Raw genomic sequence first — 25,794 nt, forward strand, 5'->3', positions numbered from 1 at the left:
TTGGAAAGAATTATTGAAATTTCATTTCAACTTTTAAAATACGCTGTTTTCCCAAATGTTGAGGAATTCCACATTTCAACAATTCAAAACGAACAAAGTAGACTGCAAAAAACAATGGAATGTTGTTTCAGGATCCAGAATATCACTGGCAGTTTTATAAAAATAGGAAAAAGAAGCTTTCCTTCAGTTTTGCAATTCTCAAATATACATCTGCAGTTTTGTCTTATAATTTCTGTAATCGCTATACATTGTGGTCGTACAAAATTTTACTTTCCTTCAAATCTTCAATGAGACGAGATATTAACTTCACAATAGATTTTCCAATTTTCCACATTAACATGTACGTGACGTCACTCATTACAGAGAAAGCGGTGTTAATTTTTCTTCAAATGAACGCAGGAGTCTTCTGATAGTGTATCAATTTTTTTTTCGTCTTGTCTAACGATAACCTTATTAACTCGTTACGCTTTTATGATCACTAGTTCATACTGAAGGAAAACACATAAATGTATCGTTAGCCTACAATCTTTAAAAAATAAAATCGAAGTACTGTCGAAAACTATCTGAAAAACGTGTTACATCTTTACAAATTAAAGATTCTTCATCAATCATCAGAAGACGATCTGGGTAGAGGATTGCAATTTCATGCGGCCATCATTACTGATAATAGCAGTAATACCTATTACATCAATTACTCTGGTAGTAGTGAAGAATGTACTTTTCTTATAAGGAACAATAAGGAATAAATTATATACCACAATATAAACATTACAAGATTTAGAATATTATAAGATAAAAGTAATTTATTAGAAAAGTTCAACACTCTGTAGCTTAAAAATAATGCTTTTACGAACACCCTGTATACTTTTTGGTTTTGCCGTTCATATAGAATAATAGCATTATTTACAAGCATTTACTATTTATACAGAAAAACTGTGGAGCACAAACTGCATACGGAGTTGCCGGGTCGTCACAGGTTTGTCCTTTATCTGCAAAAAAATGGAACACACATTATTAGAAAAAATATAATTCAATATTTGGAATTGTTCACTCCTTACACATCAAGAATAAAATGTTTAAGTCTACAGTACTATGATAGCAGATGATTTCACTACATTTATATGTAATAGACATGACCGATTCTCGATGAAAATTCATAATAAATGTATTTTTGTAATCACTGTGATTTTTTTACAAAACGCAAAGCAATAGCTTCTTCAGCTGAACAACGCAGGGTATTTCCATTTTCTCTTGGAGTTGTTATACAATCTTTTCAGCGACTCTCGATGTTCATTATTTATAGGGGTTCCTTATTTTTTCAAAAATCTAGGGTATGGTCAATTGAGCATTATCATAACAGAAGTTCAATCTTCAAGGTCATTATACGAATAGCTGTCATTAATTAGGTACTCTATTTTCATGTACAGTGTGGCCTCAGCAATTTAGAAAGCCACTATCAGAATCGTTGACAATGACAGGATGAATACTATCTCATATTCACTGAATACAAATCCTCTTGACTAATTTCACAAGGACTTTCAAAGTTCAACATATTGTACGCCAAACCAAAGTGAAAAGTTGCCAATCGAATTGACTCCAAATCCAAATGATCAAACTTGTTGCAAGACTACATCACAAGGAACAATACTTTTTGCGCTTCATGGACACCTACTTCAAAAACTTCAAGTTATTTCTCCAAAAATAATATGAATTCCATAAAAATGTTTAGCCGTTTCATCTAATACAAACCTGCGTAGTTCTCTCATCATCAAAATTATTCTGGTATTCTTCCTATAGAAGTATTTTAAAAATCGGGTACTTAGTAAATGCTCAAAAACATTTCAATGATTTTTTATAAACTTAAGATTTCAGATAACCTCATAGAGATTTCAAAATTAAATTGAATAGGTTTTATTATGGACATTCAAGGGTTCTCTATAAAGCGATAATAGTGCAATCGTGCCGTAACATTCAATTTTTACACTTTTCATTTTTTACTGTTTGAAAGACAAGCTAACCAAAAAGAAACCCTTTTTGCCAGTTCTGAATTGTAGATTGAAACATACCAATGATTTAAATTTCTATTTTCTATTCCCACAAATCTGGGATACCCACTCGTAGTAGTACTACAAATGAATCATAGTTAGAATTATGAAACATATTCTAAGCCCATATGGTTTATTTCGATTATTTCTATTCTTTTCACAGTTAGGTAAACAAATTGACGTAAAGAAGTACTCTTCTTCTTCTGTTCAGTCATAGACTTGTTTTTCCTACCGATTAGAATGAGAAGTGAGGTAGAAACAGAGATATCTACTTTCAGTGATGTCATATTCAGAATCGGTGGGCTCCGTATATATGTTTGACGGAACTGATAAAACAGGTGGTACCATTGCCTGGGTTCTGAGTTGAAATCGATTTCATGAGTGAAACATGAAATTTTGTTCTGCAAAACCACTTGAATCAAATACCACAATTCATTTTAAAGGTAATCGTTGAATATGTGCTCAAAGTAGGTATTCCCTGGTCCAAATGTACAGATGCGGCAGAAGCTGTGTAAGGTAGATTGACAGCACTAGAGAATCATTAGCTGCTAGAGGTTATATCAGATGATGTGAAAATTATTAACTTCACAAAGACTAGGGCTCCAAACAAAAGACTATTCCCAAAAAGTCAAAGGACCTAAAAAATTTAATGAACTATACCTTACGATTTGATCATTACAAATTTTATTTGTAGAAATATGTCACGACATGTTTCTACAAATTTTATTTGCAGAAATATGTCACAACATGTTTCGCTAACACAGTAGTTTTTTCCTAATGAATTACGTAGGTACTATAAGTTCATTCTTGCTCTGATATCTATATACCCTAAGTAATCACAATTGAGACTATATACCTACATAGGTACTAACTCGATTAAATTACCTAAAACATCTACAACTTTTATGTACCTAAGGTACATCTTCAATAATACTTCATCGGTTTCTATGGCTTCCAAATGATTCAGCTTTAAACTTTTATTTTCTATGTGAAAAATTTTAAAATCTTTGTTGAAGATATGATTTTTTCTAAAAGATGATTTGAATATGTTGAATTTGTTTTCTTATTTACATAGGTAATTGATGTTCCTGAATACGATTCCCAAATGTTCTGCCAGTTTGACCAATATATACCTCAGCACACGTTCCGCATTTCAATGTATATTGAACTGCTGATTTCTCGAATTTGGATGTTTTGTCTTTTATATTTTTAACTAACCTTCCCAACCTATTACCTGTTCTACAAGCAATTTTAATATCTTCTTTATTCAAACATGAAGCCACTTTTTCTGTTGTTTGTCCAAAATATATTAAAGCTCTATAATTTTGATATTGATTATTTAACTTATCAATAGAAGAAACGTTTCGAATCGTTTTAGCGTAGACTTTTTTGGAAAGAATTTTGTCTATTATTTCCAGCTTCAAATCGGTTGTTTATTGCAATTTGCTCGATGCTATCAATTTCTTTATTGAACTTATCTATTGAAAGAGGAACATTGACTAATCTGTGAATCATGATATTTTAAGATGCTACTTTGTGTTGATATGGATGGGTTAAAACTGAATAATTTGGAAGCAATGGAAATTAATGAACTTAAAAATTCAAACATTCTAATGAATAAACAACTGGATTCAAACAGATCACCATAATTGAAATTGTTTTCTTTAAAAGAGATGAAGTATTATTATTGATGTAGAATTGATTTAATAGGCTTTAGGTGATCATAATTGAAGATGTACCTAAGGTATATAAAAGTTGTAGATGTTTTAGATAATTTGATCGAGTGAGTACCTAAATAGGTAGTCTCAATTGTGATTGCGTAGGGTCTATAAATGTCAGGAGTAAAAATGAATTCATAGTACCCAATTCACAACGAAAAAACTGTGTTAGCGTAACATTGTACATCCTCTCGAGGAGTTGTCCCTTTCCAGGAAGGTGAACAGGTCACTAGGAGACATCTCCTTTGTGTTGGCAGGTGTAGGCCAAGACTCACCAAACACACCTCTCTCATTAATGATAACTCCGGACTGTCGTATAAGACATGCCTGACACTTTCATCTTCCTATTCACACATCCTGCATAGAGGTGTGTCCACTAGCCACATATTAAAGAGGTGTATCCTTAGTTAACACTGGCTAGTCAGAAATCTAACTGTTAAGCGTATCGCCAGATATTTCTTCGGCGCCAGCTTCCCAAGGTCGCCCAGGGTGATCCTGGCAAGATTGCATCCTTTGATTCCATCTCATCTCTTGATGAGATGAGATGGAATCACCTATTGAGCATAGGTGTGACGTTTGACTAGTTTCGCAATTGTCGAATTCATCAGGCCGTAGGTGCTACTGGGTCCTAAACTTCTCTGTCCAGCCGCTTCCTTGGCTGGAGAGTCGATAATGCGATTACCTTTACTCCTGTCGTGCCATTTAACCCACCTCAGTTTATTTTCATCTACCGAGGCTTTGGCTAAATCTTGGTGGCACTCTAGTACTAGCCATGAGGTAACACGTTGTCTGTTGAAGGATAATACGGCTTGTCTGCTATCAGTGCAGTATGTTATGTTTTCGCCAGAAATTTCTTTCCTGGTTATTTCTTTTGTGGCGATTGAGATACCAGCCAGTTCTGTTTGAACTACGCTGGTATTTTTTCCCATTCTCCATTCAATTCTTAGACTTAGTGATCCGGTGTACACTCCACATCCTGAGCTTTCTTTGGTTTTTGAGCCGTCTGTATATATGCGTATTGCATTTGTAATATCTGACTCTGTGTTATATTTTATTTGTATTTTGTAGGATTTATTGAACTCAAACCTGGGTTCGATTGCATCACTGGTTGCCTGCAGCAGAGGTTGCGCAGTAAGCACTTCTCACCATAGGCTCAGCCTCAATTTACCCATTTCTACTTTGAGGTTCACACCAGCCGTGCGCAATCGAAACAAGGCCATTAACGCAACCTCCTCAAAGTACAGGTCCAGAGGGGTCAGATCCGTAACTGATTCCATTGATGGATTGATGACATAATTTTTGGATGGCCGTTGCTTGTAGAACTTCAGTTCCCCATGCAATGGCTCCGTATTGTAGGTGAGAGTTCCATGTTAGCTTCCTGTTGAGGATATTACTAAGGTATTTCACCTCTTCAGCGAAGTTCAATTTGCTTTTAATTATTTCGGGAGGTTTTAAGCCCGATAAACTTTTTTTCCTGGTGGAAAAGACCATCTCAATCTTCTTGAGGTTGATCGACAGTGAGTGTTCCTTACACCATGTTTCTATTAATTTGAGCCCATCCTGCGCTCTATCGCACAGTGTGTTCACAAATTTGCCGGTCTGCAAGATAACTGTCATCCACATATACAATTGTGTAGAATTCATTATTGTTTAGGGATATGAGGTAGATTAAACAAAGGGTACATCAACTATTCACAGTAGTCGTTCATATTTCTTTCATATTTCTGATGGGTTTGAGTTGAATGATCCCTTGGTGAACAGTTGCAGAAGTATGGTCAAAGTGATTCTCAAAATAATCTTCTCATCTCCGGTTCTAGGTCAGCTACAAGTATTGTTTGTGGAAATCAAAACATTCATCATTGATTTACAATGATTTGATTTACTAATGGTCTAGAGTTGAGAAGAGTTGTCTTCTAAAAGAAAGAAAAACCTTTTTTTGTGGTATAACATGAAAAGACTATAAAACCTATTGTTGTAATTTTAGGTAGATTATTCAGCAAGAAAACTTTTTTCATCTGTCTCTAATGAAATTTTTAGCAACAGTCTTAGTCATTGACTGGAAAGATTCAGATCTAAACGCTCTGTTGTTAAGGTGATAGTTACATTTTTCTTTTTGTAACAAATATACTACAACCCACATAACTATGAACACAACAGATAATTACTACTATGGTTACCTGAAGATGAGTCAAGTACGGAGTCTACAACTTCAATTGATTCTCATGAAAATATATGCTTCCTTTAGATTAGGTAAACTGAGTGAGTTACAGACCTTGTTCAGGTAAATAGTAGGAAGTTCTGAAGTTCTCATATTATGACTGCAATATATGATATGAAAATATTTATATCGAATCAACTGCACATATAAAAACAACTGATTCAAGTTATCACACTAAATGATTTTGTATTCATTTTTAAAGATAAAAATGTCTGCTCAACGTCATGTGGCCTCATTATTCAAAGTGGTATTATTGCACATTAATTCGTAACTATTTTACTTTGTTACAAAATTGGCAATAACAACATTTCAGGAAAATGTTCAATAAATGGGATGCCAACTAAAATATCTAAAGTTTATCAATAAGTTCTTCAAATTATGACATTATTATTATAACTGAAAGTTAGTTTTATGAGGACATCTATTCAGAGGAACTATATTGCAACATACAATATATTTATACTGAAAAACACGAATTGCAAAGATGGTTAGAGGGGGTGGCGTAATGAATCTGGTGAGAAATCATATAAATACTTCCAATATCATAAAGACTGAGACAAACCATACATGGACCACTGTCAGACAATAGATTAAATTTGTGCTGAGTGTCCCAATTCTGAGCCGAACACTTGGACACTATTAAAGAAAACCCCTGTTCTCAAAATAGATAGAGGAAAACTGATGGTTTTGTCTGGGGGTCGAATGGTGAAAACAGCTTATTGATATCTATCATCGTTTCTTATTAGTCAGTGCGCTATGCTTGAAGAGAGGCAGTAAATAAATCTAAAGAAATGAACTTCAAATGTTTAAGCCAGTCTCGGAAATACCTACACAGTACATATATCAGTCCATTCAACCTACTGTGTAGGTATATCCGAGACTGGCTTGAACAGTTCATTTCTTTAGATATCTATAATCGTTTCTGATTTACAGCGTGTTTTTCGAAAAGTTGCTGTATGTTTTTTTCTGTCAGGTTGCTATGAAAAAAATTTCAAACCATTTTTTACGAAGAGCTCAATGGTGTAGAAAACTTATGTTTTCAAATGAGATATCAATTGTTATTGATGAATAACAATGTTTTAATGATACACTCTGTATATTCCTGCACATTTCTATAGAGCTGAACTTGAAATAACCTTTCCAAAAATGTAGCACACTTGATGTTTTGATCTTTGATTTTCAGAGCTTTAAGGTTTTTTCATGTAGACTTTGAAACGCACACTTTGATCAAGTAGATTTTGGACGAAGTTCAATTTTTTTCGATACTGAAATCAATAATTTTTAAGTGAGTTCGTGCGAAAATCGAGTCAATATTCATTACATCTTCTTTTTCAGTCAGCCTATTCATACAGGCCGTTAATTCGTTAGGTGATCCCACTATATATCGGAAACGCTAAGACCAAGGTCGTTTGAATCTGACGAAAGTTTCCTATTTTGGCGAACTAGAATAATTCCTTTTCAGATGGAGAATATCGGTGGTTGTTTTTAAAGTATTTGCTAAAAAGTGGAATTGTCAAATTTCGTTTTTTGGCTCTACCGCCCCCATTTTGAATGCTATAAAAAAGCAAAGGCACTTTCAACACTGTTTCATATTTGTTATAATTTCATATGAACCAATTTGCAATGCGACATTTCGTTCATTTGATTTCATCATTAACTTCATTTTTTCAAATACGGACCTCTATTTTTTTCATCGATTTTGTAGCCACTGTAATGACAAATTCATCTATGTATTACAATACAGGTCCGTGTTGAAAAAATGAAGTTGGTGATGAAATCCAATGAACGAAACGTTATTGAAAGTTCCTTTGCCTTTTTTTATATCATTTGAAATGGAGGCGTTGAAGCCAAAAAATTTGACAATTTTAGTTTTTGGCGAATATTCCAAAAATAACCATTGTAGATATTCTCAATCTGGAAAAACTTATTTCAGTTTTACAAAATAGAAAACTTTTGTCCAATTTAACTGACATTGTAGGTTTTTTCCGTTCCCGAGATAGCAATAGTAAGATTAGACTAAAAAACAGCTTGCCTAATTGTTATTGAATGTTAGTAATCAAGTCCCTAATTGATGAAAGTGATTATAGTTCCATTTATTAACATATTTGTTCAATATTAGATACTTCCAAAGAAGTTGAACACATGTTGGGGTTTTGTTAATTATTGTGTGATAACCTCACAATAAATGTCATTGAACAAAGATCCATTAGATATTTTTCTCGGAAATTGCTTTGTAAAAACTTGAACCCCTCACGGGGGGTGCCCCTTGTGGGGATAAAAGGGGTGTATCTATGTTCGTTTTATGTTGTAGATGTGCAATAAAAAAATATTCTGAGGCGCCCCTTGTGGGGCTAAGAAGGGAGCGTTTTCATATATTTTCGGAGGCTAAAATGTTGTAGGTGTGTAGATTCGTTTTATGTTGTAGATGTGCAATGAGAAAGGATTTTCAAATATTCCAACTGAGGGACCCCTACTGGGGATAGAAGGGGAGTGTTTACATATGAAAATTACCTTGTCATCACTGTTTCTCCATACCGGTATATTTTTGGAGGCTGAAATTATGTATTGTTAGTTCCTTTTATATTTTAGATGTGCAATAAAAAATGATTTTTTTGAAATTTCGACTGAAGCGACATCAGCGGGAAAAACGTGCGCCCATAAAACAAAATTATCGTTTCATCACTATTTCTCCATGCCCGTGAATGTCTGGTGGGTGAATTTATATTTTGAATCATCATTGCACCCGTGCGGAGCCGAGGTGGGTCGCTAGTCCTCTATATACAGAAATCTAAATTTTAAATGATCTACCTGATGGAATGAAATAACTTTTACACAAAAATTAAATATGAACTGAAAAAATAGTTGCTGATTCATCCGTTCGATAATATTGAAAATTTTTCCTGTAGTGAATTTGATTGAGTGAATTATATACTCCAGTTGATATTTCTCTCTTTACCCAAGCATCGAGCGGTTGATGTTTAATGGAACCTGGGAATGATCCAGTATCGATGGAAAAAAAATTGTTATATTGTAAAAAATATCGTTCATTACTGGCAGTGATTTGACTCAGGATGTTGAAATTCGGGAACACGTTCTCAATATCAGGAATCGATGATAATTTTTCCGATGTCTGAAAATGATAGCAGGTGAGCATATATTCTTCATTTGATGATAAATATTATCAAAATATTAGGTTTGATAAGATAACGGAGAAGTTGTTTTTCATCAACTTGTTTTGAAAATATTCGAACGAATAACTGTAAGTAAAAGTATTACAATTGGGAATCAAAGCCCAAACACAAGGCATTTATGATTCAATATTAGCCTTGTTCATCTTCAATTTCGAAGGATTGAATTCTCTGTCGACCTTACTCACAAATGCATTAGAAATTGAATTATTTTCTTCAAATTCAAATGTATGGATTCAATAAAGAAAATTCAAAAATATAATTAAAAGGACGATTAAAGTTTGACTAGTATAATAAGAAAAATCTTATTTTAATTGAAAAGTTCAACTCACCTAGGATTGTGTAGCAGATATCACAACAATCTTTAGGTCCACCTTGTCTCAGTTCTTCATTAGGCTCTTGACAGTCTCCAGTGTTAACTAAAAAATGATAAATATGAAATCTGTTCAGTTGTTCAAAATGAACTGGTAGATGCGATTCCAATGGAACTGATTCAAAATAGTTTATTATCAACGACCAACAGACTACAACGTTAAAAATGTGAATCAAGATATAACAAGTTGTATTTTCAGTATCGATACCACATGTTCACGAGCTCTTAGCAAGTTTACATAAATTATCTATTCACTCATCATCAACCTATTCCAGCCTTACAAAAAAACACAAATTGTGTGTAGATTTCTATATAAACAAAAAATAAATTATCCAAGAGCCACTAAAGAAGAATGTTACCCAGAGAAGTTCAAATAGATAAAGAGAAGTTTTGAGTTTTCTCTTAAGATATACCATACAAATATCCTACCGAAACTAATTAATGTGGTGATCTATTGAAAACATTAGACTCAATAGAGCAGGAGTCAAAAAATTAATTACTCTTTTTAGACATGAAGGTGATAACCAACAAATGGAAAATATATTTCTACAGTAATCGAAGAAATTAGGTCAATTTTCGCCGGGTTCATTCAACGTTCTCCATTCAACGTTCCATGTTGAAATTAGGCCAGCTTGGTACAAAATGCATGGAAGCAGTAGATTTACACAATTTGCACATCTTTTATGAATAAGTGTCGATAATTTATTACTGTTTTGTGATTGATGTTCAAAGTTCTTACCTACTTAGTTCTAGTTTGCTTATTGTTTTTTTAGTGAATATTTATTGTAACGAAATGTTTGAATATTTTTGTTTTGAAATATTAATGAAACCTACTAGAAATCTTGAAGGACACAAACCATTTCAAATAATAGGTTGCGATATATCATTGAATTCCTTTTGAAAAGTTCTATCAAATATCTTCAATTATTGGAAAAGAAAGTTTTTGGCTTTCTACTATTCCATCTTGATACAAAAAAAAATGGATGAGAGAACTTTCCAAAGAAAGGAAGGAATCAATTTGAAAATAAGTAACTCTATACATGGATGTGTAGATCATGCAAAGAAGTAACTTTCAAGACACAAACTGAAAGAAAGTCCTCCTGAAACAGCTACTTTCATATAAACATTAAATTACACGAAAGAAAAAAATTCTTTCGAAACAAATACTTCTATATGAACACTGAATTATACAGAAGATACTTTTCTTTACTCAGTTTGTATTTCAAACATTCGTTGTGGAATAAAATCAGATATCAATCACAGGAGTTCTACTTTAAATCATCGGTAACAATTTGCATTTACGTGGAACACCGTCATCCTCACTGGTATACATCGATGTTTCGCCTTTAGGACACTTGCCCTAAGGCTCTTCAATACCAGTTTGGATAACATGTAAGTGAAATTTGTTACCATTCATTTAAAGTAGAACTCACGTGAATGATTTTATTCCACAACGAATGTTTGAAATACAAACTGAGTAAAGAAAAGTATCTTCTGTATAATTCAGTGTGCATATAGAAGTATTTGTTTCGAATGATTTTTTTTCTTTCGTGTAATTCAATGTTTATATGAAAGTAGCTGTTTCAGGAGGACTTTCTTTCAGTTTGTGTCTGAAAGTTACTTCTTTGCATGATCTACACATCCATGTATAGAGTTACTTATTTTCAAATTGATTACTTCCTTCCTTCTTTTGGAAGATTCCCTCATCTTTTTTTGTATCGAGATAGAGTAGTAGAAAGCCAAAAACTTTCTTTCCCAAAAGTTGATCAGTCCTGAAAATATAACCCCTTCAATTCAAATCTTTAATTATATCGATCCATATATTAAAAAAAAGCTGATGATGGTTTCTTACGAATGAAACTTCGGATTCAAAATATGAGCACTGCGTGTTATAGAAAGCAAAAAATTTGCAAACATTGCCGTTTAGAAAAAAATGTACATTCGTCACTAAAACAAATATTGTAGAGATAGGTAGGATGCCTTGCAATGGTTTCCGTCATGATTTCGCAGAATTCTGTTCTTCGATCAGGGTTATCTTCAGTTAAATTGGTGTATCATTTTAATTATGTATGGATGATACCAATTCCTTTTCAAAAGTCTCCACACAGTAGAAGGAGATACCTCAAAAACATTCGCGACGGAATAAGTAGACTGTTCAGGATTTTCTACCATCTCACCAATTATTTGCACTTGCTGTTCTTCCGAAATGGAGGGATGATCTGGGAGCTTTTTGTTGATAAAAACGAATGAGTTGCCAGTTCGGAATAGAATGTTTTATTTCATTTCCTTTTCTATGACACATTATCCTATTACATATTTCAATCACCAGATGGCGGTAATGTAAAGTAAATCAGTAATATTTTGATATTAATGAACACTTACACCACCACTTATCAAGATAATCTGATATCAATAACAAAATTAAGAACAATAATTCAACCTTGACGTTTTCAACATTTTGAACTCCTAATAATTTTACAAAATAGTTATGTTTGGCACCACTTAAACTTTTTGTTAATATATCGGCAAGCATCTCAGATGTTGACAGAGAAACAATTTTTACAAGACCATTAGAAACTGCTTCTCGTATAAAATGGTAGCGCACATCTATATACTTAGTTCATTTGTGAAATAAAGGGTTTTCCGTCAACTTTTGAGCTCCCTGGTTATCATTGTAAATTACTACGGTATAATTACAATCAACAAAATCTGATAAAAGACTTTTTGAATACATTGCCTCTTTGAATGCCTCAGCAATGGCCATGTATTCGGCTTCAGTACTTGATAATGCTACTGTTTGTTGCTTCCTGCATTCATAGGATACTACACAGCCTGCCAGTTTGAAGCAAAAACCTGTGTAGGATTTCCTATCTAGAGTTTTGAAGCCCAATAAGCATCTACGAAACCTTCTAAATTACAAGTGTCTTTAGTGAACTTCAAACCATAAGACTTAGTTTTTTGCAAATATTTTAACATTCTTTTTGCATGATGCCAATGAACTGAACTAAAAGAATTATTGAATTGGCTAAGATAGCTCACACTATATGATATATCTGGACGTGTTAATACTGACAAATACATAAGGTTTCCTATGAGCTGTTGATAGGGAAACTGTTTATCGACACATTCTGCCTTATCTAATTTCAAATTACATTCCATTGGAGTCACTTTAGTATTACAATCATTCATATAAAACTTTTTAAAAATTTGTCTTGCAAATTGTTCCTGATCTATTGAGATACTATTATTATCATATTTCACTCGCATGCCTAAACAACTTTTTATTCTACCTAGGTCTTCAATTTTAAAATTTGACATGGGCTTTTTCTTAAAATCATTAGTCATAGTCTTACTATTAAAAAAAAATGGAAAAATCATCAACAAATATTGCAATGATAGTTTGCTCATTTTTACATTTTTTTAATATACAAACATGGTTCTGAAACTGATTTTACATAATCCATATCTATCAAACAATCATTTATTCCGACATTCCATGCCCTAGCAGACAGCTTCAAGCCATCAACAGCTTTTTTAAGTTTGAGAACACAATTACTTGGACAATTTAAACTAGGAGGTGCCTGCATGTACACTTTTTCTGTTAAAAATCCATTTGAAAATGCAGTGACTACATCAAGATGAGTGATTTCAAAATGTAATTTCACACTCAATGCAAATAGAAGTCTAATTGTAGAGTACCTTAGAACTGGTGAGTAAGTTAAAAAATCTACTCCATGCTGCTGAGTGTAACCTTTCGCAACAAGCCTAGTTCTATACCTAATACTGTTATTGTCTTCTGGCTTTTTCTTGAATACCCATTTGCACTGTACTACTCTATTTGCTTCTTCTTGGCTAACAATCTCCCACGCTTGGTTGTCTTCATACGCTTGAAGTTCATCGGACATCGCCAGCTGCCAGACTTTCTCCAGACCATTGATAACTTCATCATAAGTTATATCTTCAGCCCAAGAATCTGGTTCAACTAAAACACAAAGATTTATAAAACCATATCTTTCAGGAGGTTTCCTGATACGCTTTTCCACTTATCGAGGCTCTTCAATTTCAGATAGATCTTCTTCAGACAATATCGGATAAGACTCTCCTTCAGTTGAAGTTGCCCTGATTCGTCAATGTTATTTCACTTTCTTCCATAGAACGTTCCTCTTGTATGGATTGCTGTTTTTCTATCTTTCCTTCGTTTATTTATATATGAGCGGTATTTTGTTCCATTACAATGACATCTCTGCTAGTACATATCTTTCTAGTATCTGGATTATACAATCTGTAACCTTTCACGTTCTTGGAGTATCCTACAAATATGAATTGAACTGCTTTCTTGTCCCATTTGAATCTTTTATTTTTAGGAACATGCATCATCACTTGGCTCCCAAATATTCTGATATGACTGAGATCAGGCTTTCGTCCTGTCCATACTTCAATCGGTGTCTTTTGGTCCAAACCTGAAGCTGGCGATCTGTTTTTAGGTATACTGCCGTGTTAACTGCTTCTGCCCAAAAATTTTTATCTGATTTGGCCACGAACAATAAACATCTTGCACGTTCAACTATAGTCCTATTGAAACGCTCGCTAAAACCATTCTGCTCCAGAGTGTATGGGTTCGTCTTTTGATGGATAATTCCACTATCTTTCAGATAATTTTCCATCATATCTGAACAAAACTCCCCTTCATTGTCAGTTCTTGATGTTTTTATCTTTGTTCCTTTTTGATTCTCAACTATTCTTTGAAATTCCTTGAAATACTGTAGAGTCTGATTTTTCATAAAATATACAAATGCCATCTTGCTAGCATCATCAACAAACAATAGAAAAGATCTTGCCTGTCCAATCGATCGAACCTCCATAGGCCCACAAAGATCTGAGTGAACTAAATCTAGCACTTCTGTACTTCTATGGTTTCGTAATTGGAATGGTACACGACTCTGTTTTCCTTCACAACATACTTGACAGTTGGATTTTTGAATATCTACCTTCATATCAAATGATATTCCATCTACAGCACCATTTTTCATCTTCTGCAAATCATTACTATTAATGTGTCCTAATCTTCTATGCCACTGTTTTGCATATGTAGTTTGAACTGCTGCTGCCAACACTTTCTCTGACTTCATGGTATTCAACTTATACACACCATTCTGTAAATTTGCTATTCCAATAAGCTCATTTTGTTGATTGTGTATATAACACACATCACTTTTGAAAGTAACTTTGTTTCCTCTTTGCTATCAACTGGCTTACTGATAATAAGGGTAAATTTTTGTTTTGAGGACACCCGGCGATTTTGAAAAAATTTTTGCGTGTACTTACTTATTCTGATGCGTAGATTACGAATCCGAAAGAAAAAAGCGGCGCGCTCCCTTATTCACAAAGTTACGGCCCTTCAAAGTTCTGAAAAGGGCAACTTTTCAGCCTTCTTTTTCACAAAATAAACTATTTAAAAACACAAGCATCTATTCACTAGGTCACCTTTACACCTTATTCCTTCTTTTTTGACACTTTCTACTTCAATAATCAACATTTTTCCCATAAAAATGTTAAAAATGTACGGAGCTGCTTTCTGGTTATATATCTCTGTATTTTATGTTTATAAGGTTAATGGCATGGTTGGTACGACTGATGCAGTGCATATTCCTAAAGTAAGTCAAATGTTTTTTACCTTCATTCTTTAGATCGTAAATTGGTTTTTGGTGGTGTATTACGAATTTGAAATAGTAGGCGGTGGCAAATACCAACCGCTTTTTTCTGAAATGTCACTAACCTAAAAATAGAATAATGTCACCAGGAGAAGCATTCGTTTTCAAATTGAGTTTTTTATAAGAAAAATGTTAATTATTGAAGTGAAAAGTGTCAAGGAATGAGGAATAAGGTGCAAAGGTGACCCAGTGAATGAATTCTTGTGTTTTTGAATAGTTTATTTTGTGAAAAAGAAGGCTGAAAAGTTGCCCGTTTCAGAACTTTGAAGGGCCGTAACTTTGTAATTAAGGGAGAGCGCCGCTTTTTTCTTTCGGATTCGTAATCTAAGCATCAAAATACGAAAGTACACACAAACATTTTTTCAAAATCGCCGGGTGTCCTCAAAACGGCCTCAATTTACCATAATAAGTTTGTGGTTAGATTAGGTATGTACAGAATGTTGTTTACTTTAATGTCAAACTGAGAATTATTTACAATCGTAGTAATCTGTGTATCTCCGGTACACAACTGGCACAGTCACATTATTTGCAACAATAATTTCCTTCATATTATGTTCTTTTCTCACTTGCAATAAGTTTTCTTCGCATGATGTCATAAGAGCACTAGCCCCTGAGTCGATATACCAGTCTACCTTATTAAAATCACTATTGAAAAATGCAGCACTGAATGCGTTAACTTGCTTTTCTTTCAATTCGGGACACTGGTTCTTGAAGTGGCCAATTTTCTTGCACTTATAACATTTTATAACCTTTTTGACATTTGACGTATAATTTGATGTTTGTTTCGCCCCTTTTGTGTTGAAATTTTGACTAGCCTTACTTTTTAGCTTTGACCATAATGCAACTTCCGAGTCATGGTCACCGATCTCAGAACTCATATCAAGCAATTTTGTTTTAATGACATCAGAATTTATGACAATGCCGGAATGTTCTATTGTCATAATCATTGGGGAGAACTTTTCTGGCAGCCCCGCCAACAGCAATGAATCCAGTCCATTCCTTATTAATTTCAAACCCTGTACCTTTTAATCTTTGTGCAGTTTCCACTATCTGACTCACATAACTTGTCATGGATTCACAATTATCATATCATTTGTTATGTACACTACCGGTAGTTGTGAATTTGGATACAAGTTCCCTCAAATATTTTTTACACATAGGACGATTCGGAAAACGTTCATTGAAAATCCTTTCGGTCTCGTAAAAGTTACGCGTTGCTCCGTAAATAAAAATGGCTTAAATTTTTTCTTCCGATGGACAATAATTGACTATTTTAGAGATTGTTGACGTGGTACCTTTCTACTAGTAAAACCGAAAACTAAATGAGAATATTCTAACTGAACAATAATGTTCATTGTCGTAGTGACATTTTTTGTCGTTTTTATAAATAAAAAATAATTGAACAAACCTTATCTGGTTGTTGGAATTGCCATATGGCAGATAAAAAGGAATATTTCTAGAAATATCGATATTAATGCGTTTGTCTTCAGGATACTAATGAATGTTCTGCCATTTTGCAGTGGGTGAAGATATTGACTTCATATTCTGGGGTTGTGAAGTATTCGTCAGAAGCTTCAAAATGATGTATCACAAGACCCCCCTTTCCTTTAAATTTTTTTTCCCAGTTGGTGCCCAGTCGCCATCTTGAAAGTTTCATCTGTCAATTTCACTTCACAATGAAGTATTCATGCATCAATTTCATTATCCCAAATTTCAATTTTTTGAGTGTACCCGTTCTAAAAATAAAAGAGAGGACATTAAAGAAATGCACTGTGAATGTATTTCAGGCAAGATCATGTATACTAAACATCACATGCTACTTTTGAAAAATTGTCAAGAAAATAACTTTTCCAAATGGCTTTTATCAAAATTCACTGAAAAATTCCATTCATTGAATAAAATGTCGAGTTCAATAGGAAACGAATGGTATATAGGAAAATGAATCTGATTTAAAGCAAAAACAAACTCAATAATTTTGAAGTATAAAAAGAACTCTTAACAAAGATGTGTAGATCATGTAAACAAGTTACTTTCAGATACGAACTGGACTAAAAAGGTTTCCAAAAACAACTACTGTCATTTGAACATTGTCTACGTGATCAGGACTGCGTAAATTTGACCATATTTTCATTTCAGAAAAATATTTTCACAAAAAATACAACATCCGACAATGAATTGTTGCGGTGATTGAGTATCTGGCACCGCAACACCGATGCCCTGAGTTCAAACCCGCGCTTGACCCGATATTTACCTCACAAGAATGTATCATTTGCGGAAAGATCAATTATGTTACGGTACAAAACTGATAAAACTGTTGATAGATATAAACTACCCTAGATGGTTCAGGGGATTATTAACATAGCGTACCCAGAATACGAGCCATAGTAGTCGATGCCGTTGACATCAAAAAAACTATTTTTTTTAGTTCACCTTTAAACATATTCAAATGTAAGTACCCAATTATCTTCTTCACAAATGATATCACTATCAGAAGTTTGATATTCAAACTTGCGTCACTGCTATATTAACAGCGAGGTTATTTTGTGTATTGATAATAGGTAATTACGTATTTCACATCATAAAAAAATAGACACATTTTTGGGGGTTATGAGTCGTTCACGATATCAACGATGAAAAATTTCTAAAATACAATCACAATGAAGTTCTTAAACTACACCTTACGTGTCTCCACAAACTTTATTTTTGAAAAATATCACGACATGTGACTATATGATGAAATTGGCCGATACTTGATGAAAATCCATAACTATCATATTCAAAACACTTTATTGTGAGATTTTCACTAAACAGTTTTACAAAAATTCAACACGCGTTTCGCCATACAATGGCTTCTTCGAGCGTGTTCAGTAAAGACGTGTCTGTAATGAAGACATGCTCACAATGAAGTGTTTTTGAATATTGAGGACTTGTCTTTAGCAATCTGAGTGTTTTCAATAAAAGTTTCAGTTATCTCGTTCAGATTTTCGATGGAATTGGACTGAAGACCACCGAGAAGTGGTACGAGCTCAACTCGTCCACCACCGTCAGGTCAAAGAGATGTCTTACGTTTTTGTTTATCACAAGATCTATTTTAGATGGTGATGCGACGTTCCAAGGATATTGAGTTACCTCAACAATATTATTATCGAGCGAATACTCCCATAAGGTCTTTCCGTTAGCGTATGGATGATTGAAACAGTTCCACTCGCATCTCCTGGCGTTCAGGTCTCCTACAAGGAAGATCAAAATCGCGCGAGGTATGCCCATTCGACAGTGGATTGTAAACAGCATACATACAGGTACCATCAGCGAGCCTTATGCCAGCATGTTCAATGCTGCTAGGTCACTGTGGTATTTGTGTAATGCCGTACTTGTTCATTCTTTACTCTAATATTTATATACCTCATGTAATCACAACTGAAACTACCTAGTCAGGTACTCTTCTCGATCATAATTACCTAAATCGATCATAATCACCCCAAGCATATTATTTCAATTCTCTATCAATAATAATACTTCATCGGTTTCTAAGACATTCAAATATAAAGTTTTTGGAGAAAAGGTGTAGTTTAGGAAAACAATTACACTTATCATAGAATAGCCAGTTAGAAAACAATGAAACAGACCCGTATTTGGAAGATGAGCAAATAAAGCTATGTCGACTTTTTTAATGGATATGGGTTATTGTGCTTAAGGTCGCCTCTTGCTTTAGTTAGCACAAGTCTCGATATGTATGAAGTTGTTGACACCCGTTGCAACAATCTTGTCCCCGATACTACTTGGTTCAGGTTCTCTTCAGTCATCTATTTCTGGATATAATTTGGGTTTCCGTAATGCTTACCTCCTATAATCCGGTACCACACATTCGCATAAAACAAGAGAAGTTGCCTCTGTCCCTTTGTTGTACTGTATGCATCTAAGGTTCGGGTTTCCTGTTGTAATGCAGTATTTCTTTAAAACTTCTTTCAGTATTTCTATGTTTCTTGCCGCCCTGATTCCTAATCTAGTCCCGTAATAGAGCTGGTTCGGGGCCAATATGTGGATCTACCTAGTGTTGACAGCAAGACTAGAGATTTTTGTTTGGTTTTGTCCCATTTTGAACAGGATAAGTCGTATTCAAAAAACACACTTTGATGTGAGAATTCCACTTGAAAGTTTACAAAACTGCAACACTTTCGCTATAGAATAACATCTTCTGACGTTACAATACTCCGTATGCAATACCTAGTATTGTGCGGAAATGTTGAATGATGTCAACGTCCATCCAGATTTGCTTAAAAGAACGAATCATAGGTATATGGTTATGACACAGGCAAAGTCCAAGTGTCCCAATCGAAGAGCTTAGGAGATCCAAGACCAAAAAAATTCGCCAAGTTCGATCTTCATCAGAAGATCTTGCCATATGGTCGTATTGTAAATAAGGAGTATTGTCTTATGCGCCGTTTGCGAGAAGCAATACAAAGAAAATGTCCGGTATTGTGGAAGAACAACACCGTAATCATGCCACCGTTTCCACCAGATTTGACCACTGCGACTTTTCTCTGGTCCCAAGAATGAAGAGGCTTATGGAAGGACGCATTTTGCAACGATTAAGGAGAAAAATACCAAATTGCTGACAGATCTCAAAGACATATCAAAAAGTGCATATTAGAACTGCTTCGAGAATTAGAGAAAACGATGAGGGGGACTACGTTCAAGGAAACAAAATGGAAATTGATGAATGAATAAATATTTTTCAAGAAAAATTAAATTTTACCTTATTTTTCCGAACTGGCAGGGTACATATACCTACACATCATCAATATCTGCATCACTATTTATTAGCAACTATTATTACTATTACTAGTATTATCATCATAATAATCATATTAGGCATCCATTCGAAAAATTTCAATTGATAATAAGAAGTTCTCAGTTGATCAGATTCAGTGAAAATAATTTACTAGGGTTATTGGAAATTGTCCTAGTTACCAGTAGAGTGAATCCTTTTAATTGCTGCGGTTGCCGTAATTGTATTAAGGGACAGAAATTCTTCGAATCATTAAGAAACTCAGTAGGACAAGGACAATTGGGAAGGTAATATATGCGCAAACTATTTCTGTTGAGAAATTAGAAAGATCGGATTTGACTATATTATCGTGTGAATAGTTGAGATGTTGGATAATGAAAATATAGGAATAAAATTATAGTAACAATAATAATAGAGTTCATTGACACAAACTACAATATAAAACCAGTTAGACGGCAAAAAAAAGAGTCCGGTTTTGACGGTAACGGCTCTTCCACACACTAATGAATGTTAACTTTTACTACTTGATAAAATAAAACTTTCATTCCATTCCATTGTATACATTTGAATACAATCTTTATTGCCAAAAAACTTCACCATTCGTAAATACCTGCCACAAGACTTAACTAAATTTTGAGGACAAAATTTGAAAATAGAAAGGTTTTTTCGTTGGAAAATGAAAAGACTTGAATTTGATTCAATTTAAATCAAAGATTCAATTTCAAAAATCAATCCATTCCCTACTTTTCATGCATATGATACCAACAAAAATCCACTTCATAACACACTATACAATAGAACTAAACGCTCCTAAAAAAATGAAATAAAAAACAAACTATCATTCCTTTCCGAGTTAAAAAAAAATGTCTAATAAATTGCTCGAATTATGTAATACCAAAGTCAACTACGAACTGCCTCATAAACTACTGTTCCCGGGTAGAGAGAACTTGATCCTCCGGGAGAAGGAAATAGTTGTTGGTTCACAGATGAATCAAAAACACCTTTCGTTTCCGGTGCAGGTGTTTTAAGTCGCAGACCCAGGACAGAGATATCAACCTGCCTAGAAACCTATGCGACTCTATTTCAAGCGGAAATTTATGCTATTGAATTGTGTGCGGAAAAATTGGAAAAATCCAACCTCATACACAAGTCAATAAAAATATTTTCGGACAGTCAAGCGGCGTTGGAAGCTCTTGTCTCCTACCGAGAAACTCTAAATTGGTAGCAAATTGCCAAAAACGACTATCCTTGATATGAAGACTTAACAGATTGTTTCTGGTCTGGATTCCTGGCCATACTGGCCTGGAAGGCAATTAGGCTGCTGACTCCCTTGCAAAGGAGGGTACTGCAAGCAGCTCCATCGGACCAGAACCTGTCATTGGCATCGCTTTAGGCTTTGCCAAACGAAGATTGATCACCTGGATGGCAAAAAGATTTATGGACTTCTGGCAGAATCTTCCAGGATTGGCTCAGTCCAAGGCTTTTATTCACCCTTCGAAGCTTTATACTAAACAGTTGTTGGAGTACAGTAGGGATGAACGACGATGTCCAACAGGTCTTATTACAGGTCACTGTCATTTGAGGGTCGAATAGACCCACTCACTTTGGACCTAACCTAACCTAACTGAACACAAGAAAAATTGTCGACTTGAATGAACCGACAAATCAGCAGCAGCCGAACATGCTCTCAACAAAGAAAGTACTCACATATTCTCATTCGAAGATACACAGAATCACTATACAAGAGTATATTGAGAGACATTAAACATTCAAAAACACAGGGATAATTTCAGTAGGGAAGAAGAGGCAATGAACATTAATAAAATCTGGCTACCTGTCCTCAAAGATACACAAACAAGGTTAAATAATCCAATTAATAGAAACTGCGTTCGGAACAACGAGAACAACAACTCGAACACCAACTCGGGCACTGCGACCGTTGCCACATCGCATTTGATAATATCTACCGCAGTAGTGAAGGAAACGTCAGGCATAAGAACCTGCATTGAACAATTTAACAATTTTCACAAACTTTTTTATTTCTAGTCGCGTTTTGCTAACACCTTAGTTTCCTCGGTAGCTACCGAAGCGTGGATAATAACACTAATACCTACAAACCACATATACAGGAAATCATGAGATAAAAAAATCAGACTGATCAGACTACCAACATAAAAGAACATTAACATAGTATATAATACTGGTAATTTCTTGAGTAGACTTAATAAGGAACAAGTCAAATATGGACAAAGGTGACAGTGGCTTACAAACTGGATTGTGGATCGTGAATTAAAAAGTTATACAGAAAGGACGTTTGAAAGGAAATAAGAAAACAAAAATAAAAATGAAACATAAAAACCGCTGAAAAAATACAAAAATTACTTGATATTCCTACTGCGAAAAAAATATGTCCAATACTAAAAGTGCAAAAATTTATGACATGAATATTATACACATATAATGTATATCATACAGTGCATTTCTCTAATGTCCCCCCTTTTATTTTGAACGGATCAACTCAAAAAATTGAAATTTGGGATAGTGATATTAATACATGAATACTTTACTTTGACGTGAAATTGACACATGCAACTTTCAAGATGGCGATTGGGCGCCATCTGGGAAAAAAATATATGGAAAGGGAGATCTTGTGACACATCATTTTGAATCTCCTGACGAATACTTCACAACTCTAGAATATAAAGTCAATATCGTAACCTACTACGCAGTCCTGATGACGTGGACAATGTTCAATTGAAAGTAGTTGTTTTTGTAAATCTTTTTAGTCCAGTTCGTATCTGGAAGTAACTTGTTTACATGATCTACACATCTTTGTTAAGAGTTTTTTTTATACTTCAAAATTATTGAGTTTGTTTTTGCCTTAAATCAGATTCATTTTCCTATATACCATTCGTTTCCTATTGGACTCGACATTTTATTCAATGAATGGAATTTTTCACTGAATTTTGATAAAAGCCATTTGGAAAAGTTATTTTCTTGACAATTTTTCAAAAGTAGCATGTGATGTTTAGTATACATGATATCGCCTGAAATACATTTACAGTGCATTTCTTTAATGTCCCCCCTTTTATTTTTAGAACGGGTCAACTCAAAAAATTGAAATTTGGGATAATGAAATTGATGCATGAATACTTCATTGTGAAGTGAAATTGACAGATGAAAGTTTCAAGATGGCGACTGGGCACCATCTGGGAAAAAAATTTAAAGGAAAGGGGGGTCTTGTGATACATCATTTTGAAGCTTCTGACGAATACTTCACAACCAAAGAATATGAAGTCAATATCTTCACCCACTGCAAAATGGCGGAACATTCAATACTATCCTGAAGACAAATACATTAATATCGATATTTCTAGAAATATTCCTTTTTATCTGCCATATGGCAATTCCAACAACTCTATATAGTTTGTTAAGTTGTTTTGTTTATAAAAACGTAAAAAAATGTCAGTATGACAATGAACATCATTGTTTGGTAAGAATATTCTTATTTAGTCAACAATATCTAAAATGGTCAATTCTCGTCCATTGGGAAAAAAATTTAAGCGACTTTTATTTACGGTGCGACGCGTAACTTTCACGAGACCGAAAGGATTTTCAATGAAAACAATGGAGCACCACCACATTACTCCAAACAAGTAATAAACTATTTGGATACTACTTTTCCCGGTCGCTGAATTGGCCGTCGAGTTCCTACAGAATGGTCAGCCCGCTTGCCAGATTTGACACCTTTGGACTTTTTTTATGGGGCTATTTGAAGCAAAAGGTGTACGAAACTGAACCTGCTTCAATATTGGATATACGGCAGAGAATAATAAATATTTGTAGAGATATTGACGTTACTGTGTTCGAAAATGTTCGGCGTGAAATATCGATCTTCTGAACTGACCTCAAGGTTATTACCTCATATTATGTAGTTGAATGTCAATGTATTCAGGCAATTATTAAAAGTTCCGCCATTTTGTAGTAGTTGAAAATATTGATATTATATTCTAGGGTTGTGAAGTATTTGTCAGGAGCTTCAAAAAGATGTGTCACAAGACCCCCCCCTTTCCATTCAATTTTTTTCCCAAATGGCGCCCAGTCGCCATCTTGAAAGTTTCATCTGTCAATTTCACTTCAAAATAAAGTATTCATGCATTATTTTCATTATCCCAAATTTCAATTTTTTGAGTTGACCCGTTCAAAAAATAAAAGGGGGTGGGGGACATTAAAGAAATGCATTCGAGAACTAAAATGTATTATTGTTATTTTTATCTGGAATCCAATTTTCCGTTGTGTGGAAGTTATCCACCACTGAACAAACTCAAAAAATAGAAATATTACTCGTATTTTGGTAAAAAGTACAAAAAAGAACCAAGCAGCATTCAGAACTGCAACTAACAAATACGCTATTGTGGTGAAGATACTGAAAACAATAAATTGTAGTCGTTACTATGTGGTATCAGATCATCATGAGAAATGAGAAATAAAACTTGTTTTTTAATTTTTCACTTGTATTTGTAACTAACTTTACTGCAGTTTCGCTCTATTAGGACATTTTCAAACTGATATAATAAACCACATTATGTCCTTATAGCATGAATCTGCAGTAACGTTGGTTACAAATACGAGTGGTGAAAACATAGAAAGTTTTATTTCTCATTTTTCATACTAAAAACATTTCAATAAATTCGAGTACAAGACTATCTTGATTTTGAGCACTCACCACAAATAAAATTAATAAAAGTTTTATCAATAAGCATCAATTTTTTCTCACCTGGACATTCTGCCAAATCTTCATCGGAACATCTTGGAGTTGTTTTTTCTACGTGTTCCCTTGGCCTCCAAAAGAACTTGAATGCACAACTTTCGCTAAGCACCAACAACAGAACAATCGATGATATCACAATCTTCTGAGCACGCATCGTATTAGTTCAATTATATCCTTCGTTGTGGCCCAAATTTGTTCTACTCACCGGTTCGGCGTTTTAATTATATTTATCGTTGGAAAACACGTGACCTTGTTGAAATGAACACAATGTCGTAATGATTATGTTTCATACAGACTGAATATAACTGCAAAATTCATTATCTGATTAGGTGATCAATTAATGGTAAAATTAGAATGATTTATACCAGTTGATTACTGTGCTGTCAGGATAATGGAAATAATTTTCAGAAATGTTATAAACTGAAGGCGGATTTCCACCAAACGGACGAAACGACAACAAAACAGCAACCGAATCGATTTCGACCAAACAAAAACTTGAGTTGTCAAAATAAAAAACATTTTCATCAGTTCGGACTTCCATTATCTAATATAATATAAATTGATTTGATAACCCTGAATAAATCAAAAAAGATTAACCGAAAATAACCATTTTATTAAACAAAAAACTGAAATTACAAAGAAATAACATACATCAACAACCAAACAAATAAAAATTGAAATATTAATAAAGGCTGAAAAAATTGAAAAATTAAAAATATTATTAACAAAAAATAAAGAAATAGGAATTAAAAGATTTCGAACCAATTTATGTCACAACGGTTCGATTGTTAGTATCCACAATCGTCTTCGGGTGATAACTGGACTTATTCCTCCAAGATCTGACTAGTTATAGGTCATTCGAGTGCTTTCACCTATAAATAGTCAGATCTCGGAAGAATACGTCCAGTTATCACCCGAAGACGATTGTGGATACTAACAATCGAAACGTTGTGAGATAACTTGGATTGAAATCTCCTAATT

At 34.0% G+C, this 25,794-nt stretch overlaps 2 protein-coding genes across 2 annotated transcripts in view; both read right to left on the minus strand.

Annotated features, from left to right (window-relative positions):
- Window positions 1-25,794, minus strand: part of LOC111511176 (tRNA (cytosine(72)-C(5))-methyltransferase NSUN6) — a 65,756-nt gene that overhangs the window by 6,650 nt on the left and 33,312 nt on the right. The window lies entirely within an intron of this gene.
- LOC111511178 (uncharacterized) lies at window positions 777-25,063 on the minus strand. Its single transcript, XM_074185135.1, has 3 exons — window positions 24,820-25,063; window positions 9,502-9,588; window positions 777-989 (listed from the first exon to the last, which is right to left on the minus strand). The coding sequence occupies exons 1-3, from the start codon at window positions 24,965-24,967 to the stop codon at window positions 904-906; spliced, it is 321 nt and encodes a 106-aa protein (XP_074041236.1). The 5' UTR covers window positions 24,968-25,063; the 3' UTR covers window positions 777-903.

The sequence above is a fragment of the Leptinotarsa decemlineata genome, unplaced genomic scaffold (genome assembly GCF_025532065.1).
Source record: "Leptinotarsa decemlineata unplaced genomic scaffold, Ldec_3_MD MMD2_tig00026363_RagTag_RagTag, whole genome shotgun sequence".
Taxonomy (NCBI): Eukaryota; Metazoa; Arthropoda; class Insecta; order Coleoptera; family Chrysomelidae; genus Leptinotarsa; species Leptinotarsa decemlineata.